The following is a 19,637-nucleotide window of genomic DNA, read 5'->3' on the forward strand; positions in this document are numbered from 1 at the left end:
CATGTGCATATGCCAATATACGGGTATATCATTAGTTGTTAAAAGGGAGCCTTTTGGGCATCTGACAGAATGGTCAGTGTTACCATGGTGGATACCAGACACTGACAGCTGGTACGTATAATTACATTCATGCTGCCGGCATGCAAACACCATCTCTATTAACACAGTCACATGCATGCAGGCTATTATTATTATACTCAATATAATAACCATGGCATGAATATCATAATTATGAATAAAAATAAAAATAATGTAACCTTCGTATAAGCAACAAAAATAATCCATGTACTTATATAGCAAATGCAGACTCTTAGCAGAGCGTGATGGAGTATTATAGGGAATCAATGTCTATAGCATTAGTATGGTCAACTATTATGTCGAGTAGAAAATACATGTACATGCAATGACAGTGTGTGGGTGACGTGTATATCAGTTTATATCAGCTAATTTATCGGACGAATCGGACGAATCGCTTGAGCTTGCTGAGAAATGCTTTAAAATCTGTGATAGTTTCTCAATTAGTTCCGCTGCTGTTGGTCGGTCTTTATGGTTCATTTCTAGACATGACTTGATAAGCGTTTCAAGGTCATCATGCTGATATTCCTCACTCATACTTACATGTAGCTTATGCCGCAGATCTCCAAAATGCGTTGCTCGTCTCTCAATTTCTGTTAAGTACGTTCTTCCTTCCTGTCGAATATCTGGCAACTCATTGATTATCTGCTTGATGCACGAAACCAGAGCCAGATGACCAAAGGAGAAAACATCGATCTTCTCGTTATAGCGATGCTGCTTGGTATCAACTTCTGGTGCTAAATAGTGTCGAGTGGCCCATATTCTTGTCATTGATACCACTGTTTCTATAGACTCAACAAATCGGGAAAGACCAAAATCAGCAATTTTAGCAGTATAAACTTTACTTGAGGGATTCCACTTTAATAGCACATTCTTTGCAGTAAGGTCTCGATGAACTATCTTCGGTTTGCATTTAGTGTGCAAGTAATCTAGCCCTTCAGCAACTTGTTTTAAACCTGCACTGTACATTTAAGAGTAGATGAACACATGTAGTGTTTCTCAAAGTTAGTTTCCATTAGTTCCATAAGCAGCACAGGAGAATCAGATCGCTCCTGAATTCGGCAGGAATCAATATACTTGACGACATTCTTATGTTCACATTTTTTCAAAATTTCCATTTCTCTATCCAATCTTTCGGGATACTTTTTGATTTTTTGTTCATTAAAGAATTTAGCAGCAAAATCACCGTTTGGTAATTTGATTTTGTACACCTCTCCAAATCCTCCTTCACCCAAACACTTGCCGAGATTAACACGAACTGTATGACAAAAATCATGCAGTTAAACGCTATAATAACGAGTGTTGCAAGCGTGCGCTTGCTATAATGCCTCTCGCCATGCATGTTATGCTTTCGCTCAAAAAAATATTAGTGTTATAATAGTTTCTATAATGAATTTTACATTAGTGCTGATCACATGATCTCCAGCCAATCATGACAGTAGTCAGGTGACCATGGATTAAATAACTTAATCCACACTTAGGTGTGCTTTAACCGAATAGCCGCGGTTATGATTTCATACGTAGTACCGCCCACCGCGGAACCAAAATCTAATTAATTTTAAATTACTTTCATTATCAGCTCCTAGCAAAGAAAGATGCGTAGCTAAGAAGCAGTAGCAGTTTTCTGCAGGCAACTTTGTTGCAAACTAGTCTAGAATAGTTATTCTGCCAGGATCTCTGAGTTTTGAACGGAGCAGGTAACCAGCCAAGGCCCCAGCGAAGGATCATTTCACAAGTAAGCTCTGTGTGTGTATAGCGATCATCATTTTCCTAGTCTACCCTTTAGAAGCCTTTTGAGCTGATTTAATATGCTTGTCCACCTACCTAGATAGCCTCTGAGTGTATGAAATATACTGAAAGAATAGTTTAGAGCCTGTTTTTTTAGTGTAGTCTACAAGGTTTGATATTCAAATTATTTTCTCTTTTTCAGCATTCGCCTCTAGCAAAGAAAGATACATAACTTGGAAACAATGACAGTTTTCTTTATTCAACTTTGTAGCAAAGTAGTCTACAGTAGTTACTGTGTCAGGATCTCCTGGTTTCCAACGGAAAAGTCAACCAGCCAAGTCCAGAGCGAGGGATCTCTTCAGAGGTAAGCTTTGTGTGCGTATTATAGCAAGCATTATGTAGCTAGTATAAGCCTTCATAAGCCTCTGAGCTGATTTAATATGCTTCTGCACTTGCCTAGATAGCTTATGAGTGTGTAAAGTATACTTGTGTAGAAGCTGAGTTAGTTTAGAGCCTGTTTTTAGAGTGTAGTGAGAGTGTAGTGTACAGTGTTTGATATTCAATTATTATTCTTTTCAGTGTGGCAAAGAAAGATGCACCGCTTAATAACAGTAACAGTTCTCTTCAAGCTACCTTGTAGCTAGTTACTCTGTCAGGACCTCCAATCTGAACAGTCAACCAGCCAAGGACAGAGCGAGATTTTACTTCAGAGGTAAGCTTTGTGTGCGTATGATTATAGCGATGCTGTTTTTAGCTTGTATACATAGTGTTCTTAGCTGATAATACGCTTACCTACGTAGCTTGTAAAGTGTACTGGCTCCAGCAGTGTGTTGAAGCCGAGTTTAAAATACAGAAGCCTATATGTACGCTCAGCAGTGTTGCAATGTAAAGGGGTCATTATTGATTTGCTTAGCTATCTGTTGGTCTCATCCACAATGTATTTTGTTATCAGCTGTGATGAATGCTGGAATTTTGTCTTGAATCGGAGATCGGAAGTTTGGGCCAACAGAGATGGTGGGAGTCCATAGTCAGGCCAGGAGTGGAACTGCTTACAGTAAGTGGTGTGCGTGTGTGTGTGTGTGTGTGTGCGTGCGCGCACTTGTGTGTATATTTATGTGCGTGCATGTGTGTGTGTCTGTATGTGTGCCCGCGCGGGTGTATGTGTGTGTGTATCTTTGTCTGTGTTTGTGTGTGTCTGTTATGTGTGCCCGCGCGGGTGTATGTGTGTGTATGTGTATCTGTGCACATGCGCGCGCTTGTGTGTGCCTGTGGCCCGACACAGGAAGAGCACGACAGGAGATTGTCAGAGGTACTCTGTAAATTGCAAGAAGCAGGCCTCACCATGTGTAAAATGGTACTTTATACCATGCTAAATATTATCAGTGCTCTGCCAAAGTTATGCCTATAGGCTTGTGTGAAGTTCCTGCTTGCTTCCAATTGGGGTTGGCTTGTGTAAAGTTCCTGCTTGCTTCCAATTGGGGTTGGCTTGTGTGAAGTTCCTGCTTGCTTCCAAGGTTACAATTCAATTAGGCTCACTACTCAATTAGGCTCACTGTGTATACGTGCACAGAGGTTGATTGCATAATAATGTTCTGACCTTTTCAGGGGAAAGAAAGAAAAGGCTTGTTGGGCTTATGAGTGTACTGTTTATGAGTGAGTGTACTGTCTACTTGTGTAAGGACATTTTCTTCCCAACATAATAGGCTTGTTGGTTGTGTTATGCTCCCCAGCTATAGGATTAGGACACAATTTGTCATTAGTTGGCTTGTGTGTTTGCCTGTGATATGCATTGTAATTCTGTGCCCAAAGTTAAATCTTTTTATGAACTCCCAGTTTGTTGTAGGATCACAATTACTTTATATGTGCCTATGAGTGCCATTGCATGTAAGTTTGCTTGTGGGAGCCTATACATAATTATGTCTAAGGTTGCATGATTCATAATTATTTGGCACCCTTGTATGAGATGTACTGTACTTTGTGTATGGCCATTCTCAATATACTTTTTTAGGTTTGTTGGCTTGTGAGTTAGTGCTGTGTTACATGTACATTCCTAATTTTTAGTCACGCTGTCTATTATAGCAATTCAATTATAATTATGTGGCTGAATGTTATTATTCAATTTAGTGTGCGTATTGATTGCATGATAATCTTTTGATCTTTTAGGCACCACCCCAAACTAAGGTACATTTAAAATTCGATTTCTTTATGGCTGGCTTGTTGGCTGGTGTTTGTCTCTGAGGAGGTTATGTTCTACTGTGTGTAAGAACAATTGATTCTAGAGGTGGTCTGCTTGGTTGGTAATACTCCTTCTTCCTCATGCAGGTCTGTGAAACTATCGTCACTGCTATCTGCCGTGGAACCACCACCATCTTATGGGTCTGAGAAGCTCTACTCACTGTGACTACTATCCAGGATACCTAGGAGTACCTCATCCCCTGTGTACAGAGGCCTCTTAGTCATTGTTGTACGATAGAGTTAATTGTAATTGTATTTATTATAATGTATGTTTGATATTGAAATACAAATTTCACATGTTGATTGCTAACCTATGGTGATCGGACTCAGTACGGCTTCTGTTGACCTTAGAGAGAAGCCTTGCAAAGCTGTGGAGCTGTAGCTCACCACAAATTAATTAAGAGTAGAGTAATGTGTGGTTGACGCTTCAAAGCGTTAACTGCGGCTACCAGCTATTCACGTAATGAGGCTTCAAAGAGTCAACCGTGGCTATTGGGTTAAGTTGGTTTGTTAATGCACACTTTTTATCAAACAATCATCATACAAGCAGATTGAATCTGAATGTCATCATAATTATAATAATAATAATAATACAAGCAGATTGAATATATCATAGATAGTAAAGGAAAGGGATTGGAAACGCATCACGTGCACCAATGTTTTCAACAGAGTCTGGATGGCACAATCCTACTTACGATTTTCATTGCTAGTCAAAAGGTCATTTGCTGTTTTTAAAGCTTTTTTGGACCTCAAGATCATTATGCCTCGGTGCGCATGCGCAAGCGAGGTATACGGTAGTGTGTTTGTGTGCGTCTGCGTGTCTGTGTGTGTAGACCGCTACAGCTGCTCAAGGATGAATCAAGTGCAAGTAAGAGTTTCTATAGGCTTCTAGTCATGTTTACTTGGATTTTAATTCGTGGATTTGCAAAATAATGCTTCGTTCTCGAGTTATGCCTAGTTTTGCTTACTTGGAATGCCATTGCAGCCTTTTCAGAAGAGTCCGTAGCAAAGCTTGTTCACCGAGTGTTACAACTCTACTTAGTAGTTAGCTCTGCACTAGAACGCTAGCTATTGGTAGCTGCAAGACTGAGCAGAGAGCTGCAAGGCTCTGCTGACTTGCAGCCATTAATTTTAGACTTGAACTTTTGGCATCGATCGTTTTTAACAACAATCATGGTTGGTTGATTGCAGCAAAATAATTGTGCATATAAAAGCTAGCTATTAGGCCATGCAAAGTCAATTTGTAGTTTCTCAGGCCCTCGCGCTTGGAAATTGGCAGCTTTACAAAAAAGTTAAATATCACGTGACCTCAAATTAAAGGCACTAAAAGAAAAGAAAAAGATAGTATAGAAGAGTATATTAATTTTACCAGCCATCAAGCATCTTAATTGTAAAATTTAGAAGTGTAGCGGTTTTTTGTAAAACTGGGTTGATCACATGAAGTTGATCCTATGAAAAGTTGATTCTATGAGAGTTGATCTACTAACAATTGACCTCATGCAAAGTTGCTCTGGTAAGAATTGATCTCGTGGGAGTTATCTCATGAAAGTTGATCTCAAAACCCAAGAGAACGTGGCTAGAAGCCTGTTAGTTTTCGTCGCATTGCAACCGTTGAGCAGTTACAGCTGGAACAGACACACATGCAGTCAGCTTTACCGTATCCCTCGTGCGGCTACGCCTCGAGGCATAATTACTACATGTATAATTATACAATAGGGTGCATGAAACAGACCATCTGTTCCTACCCCCCCCCCCTCCCCACACCCAGCTGGTGTGTAACAAATTTGAATAATAATAGCTTACACTTAAATGCTTAATTACCTTTAATTATCCCTAGATGACCTGATTTGAACTCAGCTTCATATAGAGTGCTGCTATCTACCTCCTCCATGGTGCAACTTGTTTTCTCGGGAGACTTCTTTGCAGTGTTGGATTGTCGGCCAGATTCACTCTTAGCTGCTACTAATTGTAATTCGTCCACTTTTTGTGAGAAAATTTCAATTATGGTTTTTTCACTTTCGTCAGCTTTGTGTGACATATCATCAATTTTCTCAGAGATTTTTGTCAACATTGATTTAAAGCCATCAATTTCTTCATGTAATTTCTTTTCATGATCATTTCTGTTGTGTGTTTCGAGCTCAGCAACTTTAGATTTCAATAGCTCTATATCTCTTTGGAATGTATCCTTTACAGCATCATACTTCTCGGAGCGGACTCTTTCAAGTTCTTTTTCAAGTCTTTGAAACAAACTTGTAAGTTCAGAAACCAGAGTAACACTAGTAGCATCATTGGTTTCATGTGAATGTATTCCAGGGTGATTGACGTATTGCGTTGACAATGGATCTAGATCTAACGATAGTGATTCCTGTTCAGGAGGAATCGAAGTTGGTACCGATACAAAATGATCATGATTATGTGGCCATATGAATTGGTCTAGCGCATGCACAGCAGATCTCGAACTTGGCTGAGTAGGAGGAAGACTCAGCCTACCAAACAAGTTACTGTCAGAGTACCCTGAATCCTTCTCGCCTAGCAAATACCAGTGGTGGGGGATCGAGTGGTTATGACGATCTTCTGAACCAAAACACTCCTCTACAGGCTCAAAATGTATGTTATGTCCAGTAAAGTCTTTGTCTTTGTCACCGCAGCTAGGGCAGGTTGCCATGTCGTCCAGTCTTATTTTGGACATCTTGTATTACTAGAATGTTTTGCGGGTGAAAAACTTTAGTACAGGGATTTGAGGAGTTCTTGCAACTGTGATGTCGAGAGGGGAAGTACCTGTCACGTGAACGGTTAAGTAACAAGATTAAATTTTGGGCTTAGCTCATTCCAATCCAATTTTTCTCCAATAGAGCCTATTAAACTGGGAAAACATTGACTTACATAAGCTTTGGCAAAGGCTTTGCACCACCACAGCATGCATGCAGCTGAAGCTATCCTTGAGATTCTAATCATTTTGTGAGCTACTACTTGCCCCAGCATGCCCGTAAGCTGTTGAAAAGTGTATCATTACTAGTGACTTTACTGAGACTAGTGACACTAAGTCTCAGTAAAATCTCTCTTAGCAGCTGGATACACAGTTCTGTGACACAGGTTGTGTGACAGACTATAATAGTAGTAGCTCACAAAAAGATTGGAAATGCTCAAGGATAGCTTTAGCTTTTTCCCAAAATAAATAAGGCCTAAATGCTTCATTGGAGAAAAATTGGTTTGGAATGAGCCAGAATCCTGTCTTCTCTTCTTGAACTTCTGTACTGCTTCTTGACGTTCCACTTATGCATGTCATGATACGTAAATTTATACCGACTAGAATGTGAAAAATTGCTAGGATTGGCCGGGGGAACCACAAAAAAGCGTGGAAACAAGAATCAGCATAACTCCAATCTGTTACAACGTCATGAACATGTACTACATAGTATATATAGACTGTGTTCCAGATTCATCTACCATGCAGCTTCCATCCACCACATCATTCCATGCAGGTCACCAGTACGGTCCGTGCATGTCACTATATGCACATGGATGGACTGTGTGTACCTGTGCTCAACACTGCATGTCTTAGGAACATCAAATCATCATGTTTATATGCCTGCACATTCCAAAATGTAAATATATATATATATAGGGATCAGTCATCACCCCACCAGTAAAAATTGCTTGGAAAACATGGAAAACTACCCAGTGAATGAGTGTGTTTTTCTAGTCGGATCATTATTGGAATGGCTCTTTTATCTTCCCTGAAACTTATTCTGAAGACAGAACAACAAGTAACGAGGCTATAAAGCCTTTGTTCAAGGTCAGATATTTGTGTGTGGTTCTATCAATTAAGTGTTTGGCAAGATCTAGATCCACCATTGACTGATATATCTTATGGTGGATCAAGTGAAGAGTGTGAGCTAGATGACTTGGTGCTGCCATCATCAGCTCGAACAGAGGAATTCGATTAATGACACTGACCTGTTTAATATGAGAAATTTAATAAGTATACACATATTATACTTCTCTGTATACAGGAGCAATGGCTAATATCCAGCTATCGCAAAAATGCTCCTCTTGGCTTCTAACGGACAAGACTGGACAGTGTGAGGTAAGGGTTTAAACCCTCTTTTTGTCTTATAATCTTGTCCTACTCACAGTACTGCATGGAGTGTATATCTGCTCGTTTGAGTTGTTTCTGGTAGCTCAGAGGCATCAAGAGAAAAGTTTTGCTAAAGTGACTTTTTGTGGTGTGTTGTGACTCCGTTTGTGGTTTTATAATGATATCAGGAGTGTATGAAGAGGAGTATCCAACTGTAGCAGTTGTAGTGTAAACCAGGTTCCGGTATGAGTACCGTATAGCGGGTATATTTCGAGGGTATAAATTTTCGCGGATGGACCTCTACAAAGGATTTCGCGGATTTTATTTTCGTGGTCTGAGTTCCAGCCTTTTGGCACATGCGCACATCAACATGCAGTAACCTCCACACCATTAGCCTCAAATCCAGGCCTAGCCTGCATGTATAAATCGGTCCACCTGCATGTAGCAGAACATTAATTTGCTGTGCAGGCCATGGTCAAGGGATACCACCAGTACAAAACAATCTGGGCGTAGACGTATAGAGCAAGCTAGCTGGCTATAGACCCATTGCAGTGGGTGTGGTTATGATGTCACGCTTTGATACTTCAATGATAGCCGCCATTTTGGGGTAACCAATATAGCTAACACACATAAACTTGAAAATAACTCTATGTCATTGCAATGTGCACATTTCCACTAGTAGCTACAGAGCCATCTTTTCACTCCTTGTTTTCAGCCGCATTTTGAAGGATCTAGCCCAATAATGATATCTAGCTTGTTCAGGTACTTCTTCTTGCCACCTTGGTCTTGTTTTGAAGATAAATAACCTTCTACAAAGGGTATCTTTTTGGTGCTAAATACTAGCCAAATTGTGTTCATTGTACGTAAAAGTCTGCTGCTGGTACCCTCAAAATGGCTGACATTCCAATGACATCATTATTAATTACGTCACTGCAATGGGTCTATACCGGCGTCCTTGTCTCTTGATTCTTTTTTTCTTTCCTCTTATTGTCGATAGGTGTGGTCAATAATACTGATATAAATTTTCGTGTGGTAAAAATTTTCGCGGTACAGGCTCAATCCGCGAAAACCACGAACATTTATATATATACCCTCGAAATATACCCGCTATACAGTATGTCATACCACGTCACTATCAGACCTTATCTTAAGTGGGTGCGTAGGTGTAGTGGTTAATTAGTTAAAAATGATATCAGCATACACGCATGTGGTTTGTACCTCCAGCCCACATTTAATTTTATTCATGGCTAACAGTTTACACAACTACAAGTGTTAGTGACGGAATCAGTCCGGGATGTAGAATGGAATGTGCGTGGGAGTCGCATACTCCTCTTCATACACTCCTGATGATATTCATAATTTTTTTATTTTTTTGCCTGCCACCCTGGTCTGTTTTTGGGGATTAAAAGTCCGTTAAATATAAGATCAATTTGGTGTGGCCTAAAGCAGTTTGAAGGACTGTACTGCAAACGTTTATGAACAGTACAGCTTATCCATAGTATGAAGCCATTCTATATGTAGCACTTAGATAACCAAGTCAAGCGATGTATTTTGCTGTTTTGACTTCACAGCAGGGAAAAAGAAAAGTTGACATAGAGTAATCCATCAATTCTCTAGAGTACCTCCCAGCTTCTGAGTGATCGCTTGTGGATAGGAGAGCTAGAAACAGTTAAAATACAACACAGAACGTTCAATCACGAAAATATTCGCGAGCGCGAAATATGACGCAGAGTGTTTCAACCATTTACACAATCTATATGGTTTAATGCTCAACATTCTAGTATTGTAGTTACATTACATGGCTATATATATAGTGCCACAAGCTGTTTATTGGCCGGTAGTTCTTAATCTTCTTAATCTTCAGTGTCACAGCTACAGACAGATCTACATATAGAACAGTCACTGTTACTGGTTGTCATATTAAGGTTGGGTATTATTAACAAACAGTAACTGTTCTATCTATATGCCTCGCCTTGGGTGCGCATGCGCAGCGAGTTAGATCGCGAAGTCAATTTTTATGTATTATGTTAACTGTAAATTCACATTGATGGCATGTACAAATACTGTTAATAACAACATCATTCATATTAAATCGTGACAGTAGGATAATACTGTTTAAGACCATTTTCTAATTACTCCATTTCCGGACCCTCTTTCCCCATTTTCCGGAGGTAGCTGAAATGACGTGAGAGTGCATCTTTGAATGAAGAACTTCCATTATACTGTATTCCAAACTCTGCACATGTTTCCTTGACGATGGGCGTAATCCACCAATAATTAGACTGTAATACTCCTGTGTATATTTAGATCATGTTTGTCATAAATACTGCAATCTGATTGGTTAGAGGAAATGTTCTATCCAATTTAGAAAATCATGTACTTCAATAGAAAATCATGTACTTCACTTAGAAAATCATGTAGCAAAGATTAGATAAGAACATTCAAATCTGATTGGCTAAATACTCATGGTTGCTATGATCTAAAATGCTTAGACACTGTTTAGGAAGTTTCCACATGATTTAGAAGTCCTCAGGGCTAGTAGAACCCTCACTGCGTTCGGGATACTACAACCAGCCCTTTGGGCTTCTAAATTATGTAGAAACTTCCTAAACAGTGTCTAACTATTATATAGGTGAAAAATATGTATCCTATACTTCAGGCAAAAAACTTTCCAGACACAACTATAGGTTATACCTCTTATTCAAAACTTCAATGATCCCTATGCATAATGCATTGCTTCATAGTTGTCTGCATGCAATGCTAGCTATACATGAAGGTTACTAATAAAACTGAGAACAATATTTACATGAACGATTCTATATACGTACTTAATAATTAGTAGGCATACCTGGGAACAGGTGGTGTGCTGTTTGATGATTCAGCCCTCCGGAGAGGAAGTACCAGAGCCAGCTGTCTGTACAGTAGTCACGAGCAGTCCGTACCTGCATCTCAGCCCTGCACAGCAAGTCATGTACATAATTATAATCCAGTATACACAAACTGCATGCATGAAGGAAATGAAAGAATAATATTACAGGCATGATGCAATTAATAATTATATACCATTCCTGATGAATTACGTTGTTAGTGTCAGGTTCTGGCCATTCCACCTGCATGGGGCAATAACACACCTATCAATCATGCACACACGTAACTTATATACAGCATTACATCGTATACTAATAGCATAGCAACGTAATGTATATATATATACCTCCTCAGTCACATGATTGACTTGAGTGAGCTGTGCCAACCAGTAGCCGTAGACCACGTCGTATAGAGAATGTTCATAACAACCTACACAATGAGTGGGGAGGGAGTATAACGGATATTGTATGGAGGCAGTATATACCACCCTTGCAGGTGGAAAGCGTGCAGTATAAGGTAAAGGTAAAAAGACAAGTCTGCATGCTAATATCTGAGCTATGAGAACACATAATTATACCAATTTTCCGAATGTCATGTAGAAGCAAGGAATGATGAATCTCATAGCAACATGTACAGCCTTGCCAACACAAAAGGTGGTCCACTGGGAGACACTGAGAGGGTTCATCCTGATAAAACCTGTATACAAGAGAGTTGCATGCTATTTATATATCGTTATATAGGGTACTAAAAGTCGGACAGTCTGTGCACGTATATAGTATATACCAGGTATAGCTATAGTTAGTTGGTTTACCGTTGTGCAACAAAAGTCATACATAACTTTTGCTCATAACATCGGAATTCCTGTGTATCCATTACAATTAAGCTTATTGGGGATTACCTCACACCGATATGCCAGTTGTTTCTGTGGGTGTATGCAATGCCGTGTGGTGTGCATGGATTGGAATGCTTTCTCATGCATAGCTGATAAAGGATTATAACAACACAGAAATTCCCTCAAGGGTATTAATTTCACAGCCTATTTGGTCAATGTATATACAACATGCATATACCAAACTCTATATATTTATGCTCACTTCTTCAAAGTACACAGATTGTGTAGAAGTCTTGTAATCGCATTTTCACACCGAGCTACATAATACACACACACACACACACATCACACACATCACACACATCATGTCACAACATAAGCTATAGCCGGTATATATAGCCGGTATATAGAATTTTGCTTTTCCTACTCCAGAGTAAGGATCCGATTGCTCAATTAATTTTGAACCAGCTAAGAAATGTGCATGCATGTGCATGCATGAGAGTAAAGCAACTTACTGCAGCGTACCAGCTAGAGAATACTGAGACAAACAAAATGGTGTGCCTGAGGAAGGTCCAGTAGTTTATCTTTGGGTCCTGTGAATACGATATAAAACATTGTAACTATGGTATATTCTCTGCCTAATGATGCATGGTGTTTGGGCTGCTAGTTGGAACAACAGGACATAACAACGTGTAACAGCGGATGGTTAGAGCTACAGGCTACATAATATATACAGCTAAAAAAAGTGTTGCCAACAGTCACCATGCACTAATTACACCAGTACGTAAACATTGGGTGGTCATGCATAGTTGGCTACACTTCAAATGTTCAACCAAACCCAGAAACCCTATAATATATACCTAAATGTGCTAAGCAACAGTGTATTGCATCATGTATCTAAATACATTCCATTGTAGCTATATAGAGTTATAGTCCCTTCATAAACTATAATTTTTTTACTGCACTAAAATAATTTTAGTATAAAAGTTGGAATCCTTTAGAGCTACTTATAGCTGGCTTCTCACCAACTTGTGGGCCTTCATGTAATCTTCAACTCTCTTCTTGACAATGCTGTAAAACTTTCTGCATGCATATAAAAAACAGTATATGTAACAGTTTTTTAAAAATCGTTTCAGTGTTCTCACCCTTCCTTGGGAAAAACAGGAAGCTTGTTATCTACAAGCTCCCCCACATAGTACTTGTCCAGAACTCTAATCATGCAGCAAAATATTAAAAATAGCATCCCATTATTGGCATGCAACTTCACTTACTTCGCTGCAGTGTCGTGTTGATGATATGAGTCAAAAACTTGAGTGATATCCCTGCCAACACCCATCAAGATCTGGTCCATGCCCCCAGGGTGTTGGGCCACAAATGAACTAACATCATATATACCTGCACTCAGTGAGAGGGTGTATACATAGCAACAAGAGTAGGACAAATATTTACAGTTAAGCGTAAGAATGTCAGTAACATTGCATGCTGTATATTGGTGTGAGCTATAAGAGTAGGATGAAGGAAGCATGAAAGAATGGTGACAAATAGTTGCAGTTAAGCGTAAGAATGTCAGTAACATTGTATGTTGTATATTGGTGTGAGCTATATACTGTATCTACTTGGCTGTAGTGGACATATACAGGTCAAGCATGCATTCATTTGAAACCAACATTCAGTACCCCTCTTCAATCAACTATTTACACACTCAGAAAAGAAGACAAACGTACTTTCCCACGATATGCAACGTGTGCATTGTGCCTCAGGCAATGTCGACTTAGCTCCTCCGAAGTGAACTGACGTACACCAGTGTCACTAGGAGCAGTAGTCTTTTGTAGTTGAGAGCCTCGCTGATAAACACTCATGATATGATACTGAAGGAGCTGTTGATTTGTGAGATAGCATGCAACTCTCTTGTATACAGGTTTTATGAATCCTCTCAATGTCTTTAGGCTGGGTATATATAAAGTACCGTAGATAGAACAGTACCTGTTCATCTATGGTAAATTGTGCCTTGGATGCGCATGCGCATCAAGGTCTGCATGTTCATTGCAGCAGGTATAATTATTATTCGAGGGTAGATCAGCTGTTTTTCGCTGATTAGTGTGCACTGCCGTCCAGGCAAATACCGGGCATGCATGCATGCATGCTGCTATTTCGCGAGAAGTTAATACAAGAATGTTTTGCGAGCATCAAATGCAGACTTTGCGACTTTGTAACAAAATCTTGCCAGTCGAACAGTATAGCCTCGAGACCACGCCGATTAAAATATGTGTCTCGAGGCTAGTCGAAGCTGGTGCCATGCATTGCATGTGTGAGTAGCAGCTAGCTGCCTATAGTTAATTAGAGCTGTGTAACATTAAACTTTTCTTCCACTTACTAGATACAAAATAAGCTGGGTATAGGTTAGTTGAGCTACAGTGGGCTAAGCCAGCTGGTTCAGGTAATTTCTCCATAAAAAAATATTTTTGACCTGTAATACAGTAATTTTTCATACCCACACATGCAGAAATCAAGTACATCACGACTGATCTGAACGATGCTTGGAATGTATTGAGGAGGACATCTGTTGGATGTAATACACAAAATGTGGCTTATTGTGTGCTCACATCTCTCTGACTAGTACTATTTTGTGGTTTTTTTATACAGCATTTTCAACGATGCATTTCTCGACTCTCAATGGATCAACACGAAAAACAATTACATATAGATGTTCATCAATCCTATAAGATAGCACTGAACATGTTCAAATTCATCTCATACTTTTGCAACAATTTGTCAGTTCAGTTTGCTGTGGCATGTAAATTTGCCTAAATTTGTTTGTGTTAGTTTCTAAGCAAAGCCACATGGCGGCTTTGTGGCTATATTTAGTTCCTGCCATGTGTAATAGATTGGTGCAGGAAGCAGGAACTAAACTGCAAAGGTTATAAAAAAATGCTACTTTTGCGCAAGCAATTGCGAATAGCTCATTAATATATTCACGAGAAAATAAAACTCAACGTAGGAGCATGCGCTGGAACCATTGCGGAATAGTTAGATATTATCAAAATGCACAATTATTATATGTTTTTGACCTGTAATACAGTATATGTTCATACCTTATAACTTACACTGTACTAACAACATCATTCACATTAAATCATCAATAAGCATATCATGTTCTGATTACTCCATTTCCGGACCCTCTTTCCCCATTTTCCGGAGGTAGCTGAAATGACGTGAGAGTGCATCTTTAAACGAAGAACTTCCGTTATACTGTATTCCAAACTCTGCACATGTCTCCTTGACGATGGGCGTAATCCACCAATAATTAGACTGCAGTATTCCTGTGTAGGTGCAAGATATCATCTTAATTAGGAGTGTATCCTACTTTAGACAAAAGCTTTCAGTAGCTAGGTTGTACCTCTTTCCTTTTTCAAACTTCAGTTCCTTGGATGGATACATCATGTAATGTACTTATACAGTATCTATGATATAGCTATACAAGTTTTCCCATGCATGCATGCAAGCATTGCTTTACACAGTTGTCTAATGGTATAGCTAGAACAATACAATTACTGCATGTACATACAGGATTCTGTACCTATAATTATATATACGTACTCAATAATTAGTGGGCATACCAGGGAACAGGTGGTGTGCTGTTTGATGATTCAGCCCTCCGGAGAGGAAGTACCACACCCAGCTGTCTGTACAGTAGTCACGAGTGGTCCGCACCTGCATCTCAGCCCTGCACGCAAGTCATGTACATCCAATATACACAAACTTCATGCATGAAGGATAGTTTCACACTACACATGCAGTTAATAATTATATACCATTCCTGATGAATTACGTTGTTAGTGTCAGGTTCTGGCCATTCCACCTGCATGCATGAGGCAATAACACACCTATCAATCATGCACACACGTAACTTATATACAGCATTACATCGTATACTAATAGCATACCAACGCAATGTATATATATACCTCCTCAGTCACATGATTGACTTGAGTGAGCTGTGCCAACCAGTAGCCGTAGACCATGTCGTACAGAATGTTCATAACAACCTACACAATATGAGTGGGGAGAGAGTAACGGTTATTGTATGGAGGCAGTATATACCACCCATGCAGGTTGAAAGCGTGCAGTATAAGGTAAAGGTAAAAAGACATGCTATTGTCTGAGCTATGAGAACACTTATACCAATTTTCCGAATGTCATGTAGAAGCAAGGAATGATGAATCTCATAGCAACATGTACAGCCTTGCCAACACCAAAGGTGGTCCACTGGGAGACACTGAGAGGGTTCATCCTGATAAAACCTGGAGAGTTGCATGCTATTTATATATCGTTAGGTAGAAGTCGGACAGTCTGTGCATGTATGGTACCAGATATAACTTTAGTTAATTGGTTAATTATTTTACCGTTGCAACAAAAGTCATATAATTATTATAGCTTTGCTCATAACATTGGAATTCCTGTGTATCCATCACAACCTTAAGCTTATTGGGGATTACCTCACACCGATATGCAAGCAAAAACAGTTGTTTCTGTGGGTGTATGCATGTGGCATGTGGCCTGCATGGATTGGAATGCTCTCTCATGCATAGCTGATAAAGGATTATAACAACACCTATAAATTCCCTCAAGGATATTAATTTCACAGCCTATTAGGTCACTGTATATACAACATGCATATACCAAACTCTATATATTTATGCTCACTTTTCCGAAGTACACAGATTGTGTGGAAGTCTTGTAATCGCATTTTCACACCGAGCTGCATAACACACACACACATCACACATCACACACACATCACACACACACACACACACACACACACACACACACACACACAATGACATCATGCCGCCACATCAGTACTATTTTCTAAGCATAGTTCACTAAAGTAGTGCTAATGAAGATTCTATACTGTACAGTATACCGTAATAGCACGACATTTTTGAGGAGCTTCTGTTTTCGAGCATTAGCTAGATCCTCCACGAAAATCAGGTCCACGAAATACTTAGACGCAATGTCCAATAAAATGCTTTTTAGAGGCACTTCCCACAACATAACAACATTTTAACATTTTGCACTAATATGGTATTACTTTAATTTGGTACTTTTACTCACCATTGTGTATACAAACGGCATGTACATGTGCTGGTAGGCATAGTGACCGATCAATTTCTGGGCAGATTTGATTCTCCAAATAGACGGAGGTTTCTGCAATGAAGAAACGCGCACGATTCATTATGCACGCCATACATGCACTGAGTATGGAATAGCTGCTTACATCTGGTCTGGTGTAAATATCCGGGTCTGCTTTGTTGATGTTTGTGTACAGATGATGACCAAACACGTGCTGTGTATGGAGGGGGAGGGTGGGTGTGAGGATTGTTGGTGCTGACCTATTCTTTATTGAACTATAATATTATAATCAGTATAGAGTGAAACCATGCATGTCTCTATTGTGCCGCACGCCATGGTTACTGCATGCACTTATGATTAAACCACAGATTGAAGAGTTAGAGGGATTGATAACGGAATATAAGCAGGCCAACTTTTTATTATTGTAAAGACAGGTTTCAATGCAATTACATGCATTCCTATAATGAACGTCACTAAATCAGCCACTTAAACTCACTTGGTACCACCAGCAATAAGAAGATGTCCCGTTAACACTCTCCGATATTGTCATGACAACCTTCCATACCCACGGCTTATGAGTTATGGTGAAATGACTGTGAGAGACAAAATAGGTCACAGCAACAAAACACCCACCTCCTGACTCACCTGGCGTCATGATAACAGGTTAATCCAACCAAAGCAGACAACACACCCCATAACATTGTGAACAAAAGATGCATTAGAACGCCATATTCCATTGACACCTAAAATTATGATACTGAGATCAAAGGACGCACAAATCGAACAACATAAACAAATCAAAGCTATAGCCGGTACATAGAATTCTGCTTTTCCTACTCCTGAGTAAGGATGCTCAATTAATTTCGAACCAGCTAAGAAATAATGTGCATGCATGAGAGTAAAGCAACTTACTGCAGCGTACCAGCTAGAGAATACTGAGACAAACAAAATGGTGTGCCTGAGGAAGGTCCAGTAGTTTATCTTTGGGTCCTGTGAATACGATATAGAATATTGTAACTATGGTATTCTCTGCCTAATGATGCGTGGTGTTTGGGCTGCTAGTTGGAACAACAGGATATAACAACGTGTAACAGCGGATGGTTAGAGCTACAGGCTACATATAATTATATACAGCTAATAAAAGTGTTGCCAACAGTCACCATGCACTAATTACACCAGTACGTAAACATTGGGTGGTCATAGTTGGCTACACTTCAAATGTTCAACCAAACCCTGAAACCCTAGTACAATGTAGCTATACCCTACATGTGCAGTGTATTGCATCATGTGTCTAAATACATTCCATTGTAGCATCGATCCTTAACGAGCTATAATTTTTAATTGCTAGAACAGTTAGAATCTTTAGCTGGCTTCTCACCAACTTGTGGGCCTCCATGTAATCAGCAACTCTCTTCTTGATGGTACTGTAAAACTTTCTGCATGCCGGCAAAAAATAGTATGTAACAGTTTTAAAAATCGTTTTCATTACTCTTACCCTTCTTTGGGAAAAACAGGAAGCTTGTTATCTACAAGCTCCCCCACATAGTACTTGTCCAGATTTCTAGAAAATCAATTCAGGAACCATCCATACTTAGCTAATGGATAGCTACTTCTCACTTACTTCGCTGCAGTGTCGTGTTGGTGATATGAGTCGAAAACTTGAGTGATGTCCCTGCCTGCTCCCATCAAGATCTGGTCCATGCCCCCAGGGTGTTGGGCCACAAATGAACTAACATTGTATACCTGCACTCAGTGAGAGGGTGTACATGCATAGCAACAAGAGTAGGATGGAAGCATAAATTAGGAAGCATGAAAGAATAGTGACAAATAGTTGCAGTTAACATGTCAGAATGTCGGGTAACATTGTATGTTGTAGTCTATAGGTGTGAGCTGTTTTTGAATGATATTTATCCAGCAAGGGAAAGGGTAGCACAATAGGCTGTTAGGCCTCTCAAGGGTGCATGCTCCCCATAACCAAAAATAAAATCTGTTTTAAATGAGAGGTTAATAAGTTGTAAGGTGAGATTGTAGGGCTACTTTAAAACTAGTGAGAGAACTACTACATACAACAGAGCTAGGTAGGGAGTTCCACAAAAAACAACTATTTACAAAAAAAGAATATCTGTAACAGTTAACTCTAGCATGTTTACAAAGTAAGCCATATCTGTGTATATCTACTTGGCTGTAGTGGACATATACAGGTCAAGCATGCATTCATTTGAAACCAACATTCAGTACCCCTCTTCAATCAACTATTTACACACTCAGAAAAGAAGACAAACGTACTTTTCCACGATATGCAACGTGTGCATTGTGCCTCAGGCAAAGTCGACTTAGCTCCTCTGAAGTGAACTGACATACACCAGTGTCACTAGTAGCAGTAGTTTTTTGTAGTTGAGAGCCTCGCTGATAAACACTCATGGTACTGCACTAAAGGAGCTGTTGATTTGTGAGAGCTGCAGCAGTTGAAACCACAATAACTAATATTGAGACTTGTAGCTGAGAAAGTACTTATAGACCATCTTATCCAAGTACTAGTTTAGCTACACTGTACTGCACTGTACTGCATGCTACTCGACTCTTTTATAGAGCTAGAGTTTCAGCTGTCAATGTGGAATACAAATTAATGAACTGTATGAATATCATTATGGATGAAGCCTCGCCTTCCTAGATGAGGCCGGATAT

The 19,637-nt window shown here is 39.5% G+C and overlaps 3 protein-coding genes and 1 long non-coding RNA gene across 5 annotated transcripts; 1 reads left to right on the forward strand and 3 right to left on the reverse strand.

Moving 5' to 3' along the window:
• Positions 1-208: 208 nt before the first annotated feature.
• On the reverse strand, positions 209-6,817 carry LOC135347928 (uncharacterized). The gene is made up of 2 exons (XM_064546064.1): positions 5,860-6,817; positions 209-1,333 (listed from the first exon to the last, which is right to left on the reverse strand). Exons 1-2 carry the CDS (start codon positions 6,725-6,727, stop codon positions 1,026-1,028), a joined length of 1,176 nt encoding a protein of 391 aa, XP_064402134.1. The 5' UTR covers positions 6,728-6,817; the 3' UTR covers positions 209-1,025.
• Positions 1,564-4,331, forward strand: LOC135348005 (uncharacterized). Of its 2 annotated transcripts, none has more exons than XR_010398595.1 (5): positions 1,564-1,810; positions 2,006-2,167; positions 2,383-2,515; positions 2,756-2,857; positions 4,126-4,331. It is a non-coding gene; the product is annotated as an uncharacterized LOC135348005 (long non-coding RNA). The 2 variants fall into 2 exon arrangements; XR_010398596.1 differs by having other exon boundaries at positions 2,416-2,515.
• Positions 6,818-10,138: 3,321 nt separating the features above from the next.
• LOC135348161 (uncharacterized) lies at positions 10,139-14,698 on the reverse strand. The gene is made up of 10 exons (XM_064546340.1): positions 13,537-14,698; positions 13,088-13,211; positions 12,962-13,027; positions 12,842-12,899; positions 12,342-12,409; positions 11,562-11,680; positions 11,331-11,413; positions 11,180-11,226; positions 10,965-11,071; positions 10,139-10,409 (listed from the first exon to the last, which is right to left on the reverse strand). The coding sequence occupies exons 1-10, from the start codon at positions 13,805-13,807 to the stop codon at positions 10,249-10,251; spliced, it is 1,104 nt and encodes a 367-aa protein (XP_064402410.1). The 5' UTR covers positions 13,808-14,698; the 3' UTR covers positions 10,139-10,248.
• Positions 14,699-14,840: 142 nt separating this feature from the next.
• On the reverse strand, positions 14,841-19,570 carry LOC135348159 (uncharacterized). Its single transcript, XM_064546338.1, has 15 exons — positions 19,239-19,570; positions 18,574-18,695; positions 18,448-18,513; positions 18,331-18,388; positions 17,865-17,942; positions 17,598-17,695; positions 17,449-17,545; positions 17,098-17,166; positions 16,935-17,027; positions 16,521-16,575; positions 15,999-16,117; positions 15,782-15,862; positions 15,629-15,675; positions 15,434-15,540; positions 14,841-15,136 (listed from the first exon to the last, which is right to left on the reverse strand). The coding sequence occupies exons 1-15, from the start codon at positions 19,371-19,373 to the stop codon at positions 14,976-14,978; spliced, it is 1,386 nt and encodes a 461-aa protein (XP_064402408.1). The 5' UTR covers positions 19,374-19,570; the 3' UTR covers positions 14,841-14,975.
• Between the last annotated feature and the right edge of the window lie 67 nt (positions 19,571-19,637).

The sequence above is a fragment of the Halichondria panicea genome, chromosome 14 (genome assembly GCF_963675165.1).
Source record: "Halichondria panicea chromosome 14, odHalPani1.1, whole genome shotgun sequence".
Lineage (NCBI taxonomy): Eukaryota > Metazoa > Porifera > Demospongiae > Suberitida > Halichondriidae > Halichondria > Halichondria panicea.

Coding starts and splice junctions, on each gene's coding strand:
- LOC135348159 (XM_064546338.1), bottom strand. CDS start 19,373: ATGAGTGTTTATCAGCGAGGCTCTCAACTACAAAAAACTACTGCTACT. Junction 18,389..18,447: donor CCTGTTTTTCCCAAAGAAGG/GTAAGAGTAATG, acceptor GCCGGCATGCAG/AAAGTTTTACAGTACCATCA. Junction 17,696..17,864: donor TCTCTAGCTGGTACGCTGCA/GTAAGTTGCTTT, acceptor TCATAATTTTAG/GTGTCAATGGAATATGGCGT.
- LOC135348161 (XM_064546340.1), bottom strand. CDS start 13,807: ATGAACAGGTACTGTTCTATCTACGGTACTTTATATATACCCAGCCTA. Junction 13,028..13,087: donor CAACACGACACTGCAGCGAA/GTAAGTGAAGTT, acceptor CTGCATGATTAG/AGTTCTGGACAAGTACTATG. Junction 10,410..10,964: donor AGCACACCACCTGTTCCCAG/GTATGCCTACTA, acceptor AAATATACACAG/GAGTATTACAGTCTAATTAT.
- LOC135347928 (XM_064546064.1), bottom strand. CDS start 6,727: ATGTCCAAAATAAGACTGGACGACATGGCAACCTGCCCTAGCTGCGGT. Junction 1,334..5,859: donor TCATCTAGGGATAATTAAAG/GTAATTAAGCAT, acceptor TTTGTCATACAG/TTCGTGTTAATCTCGGCAAG.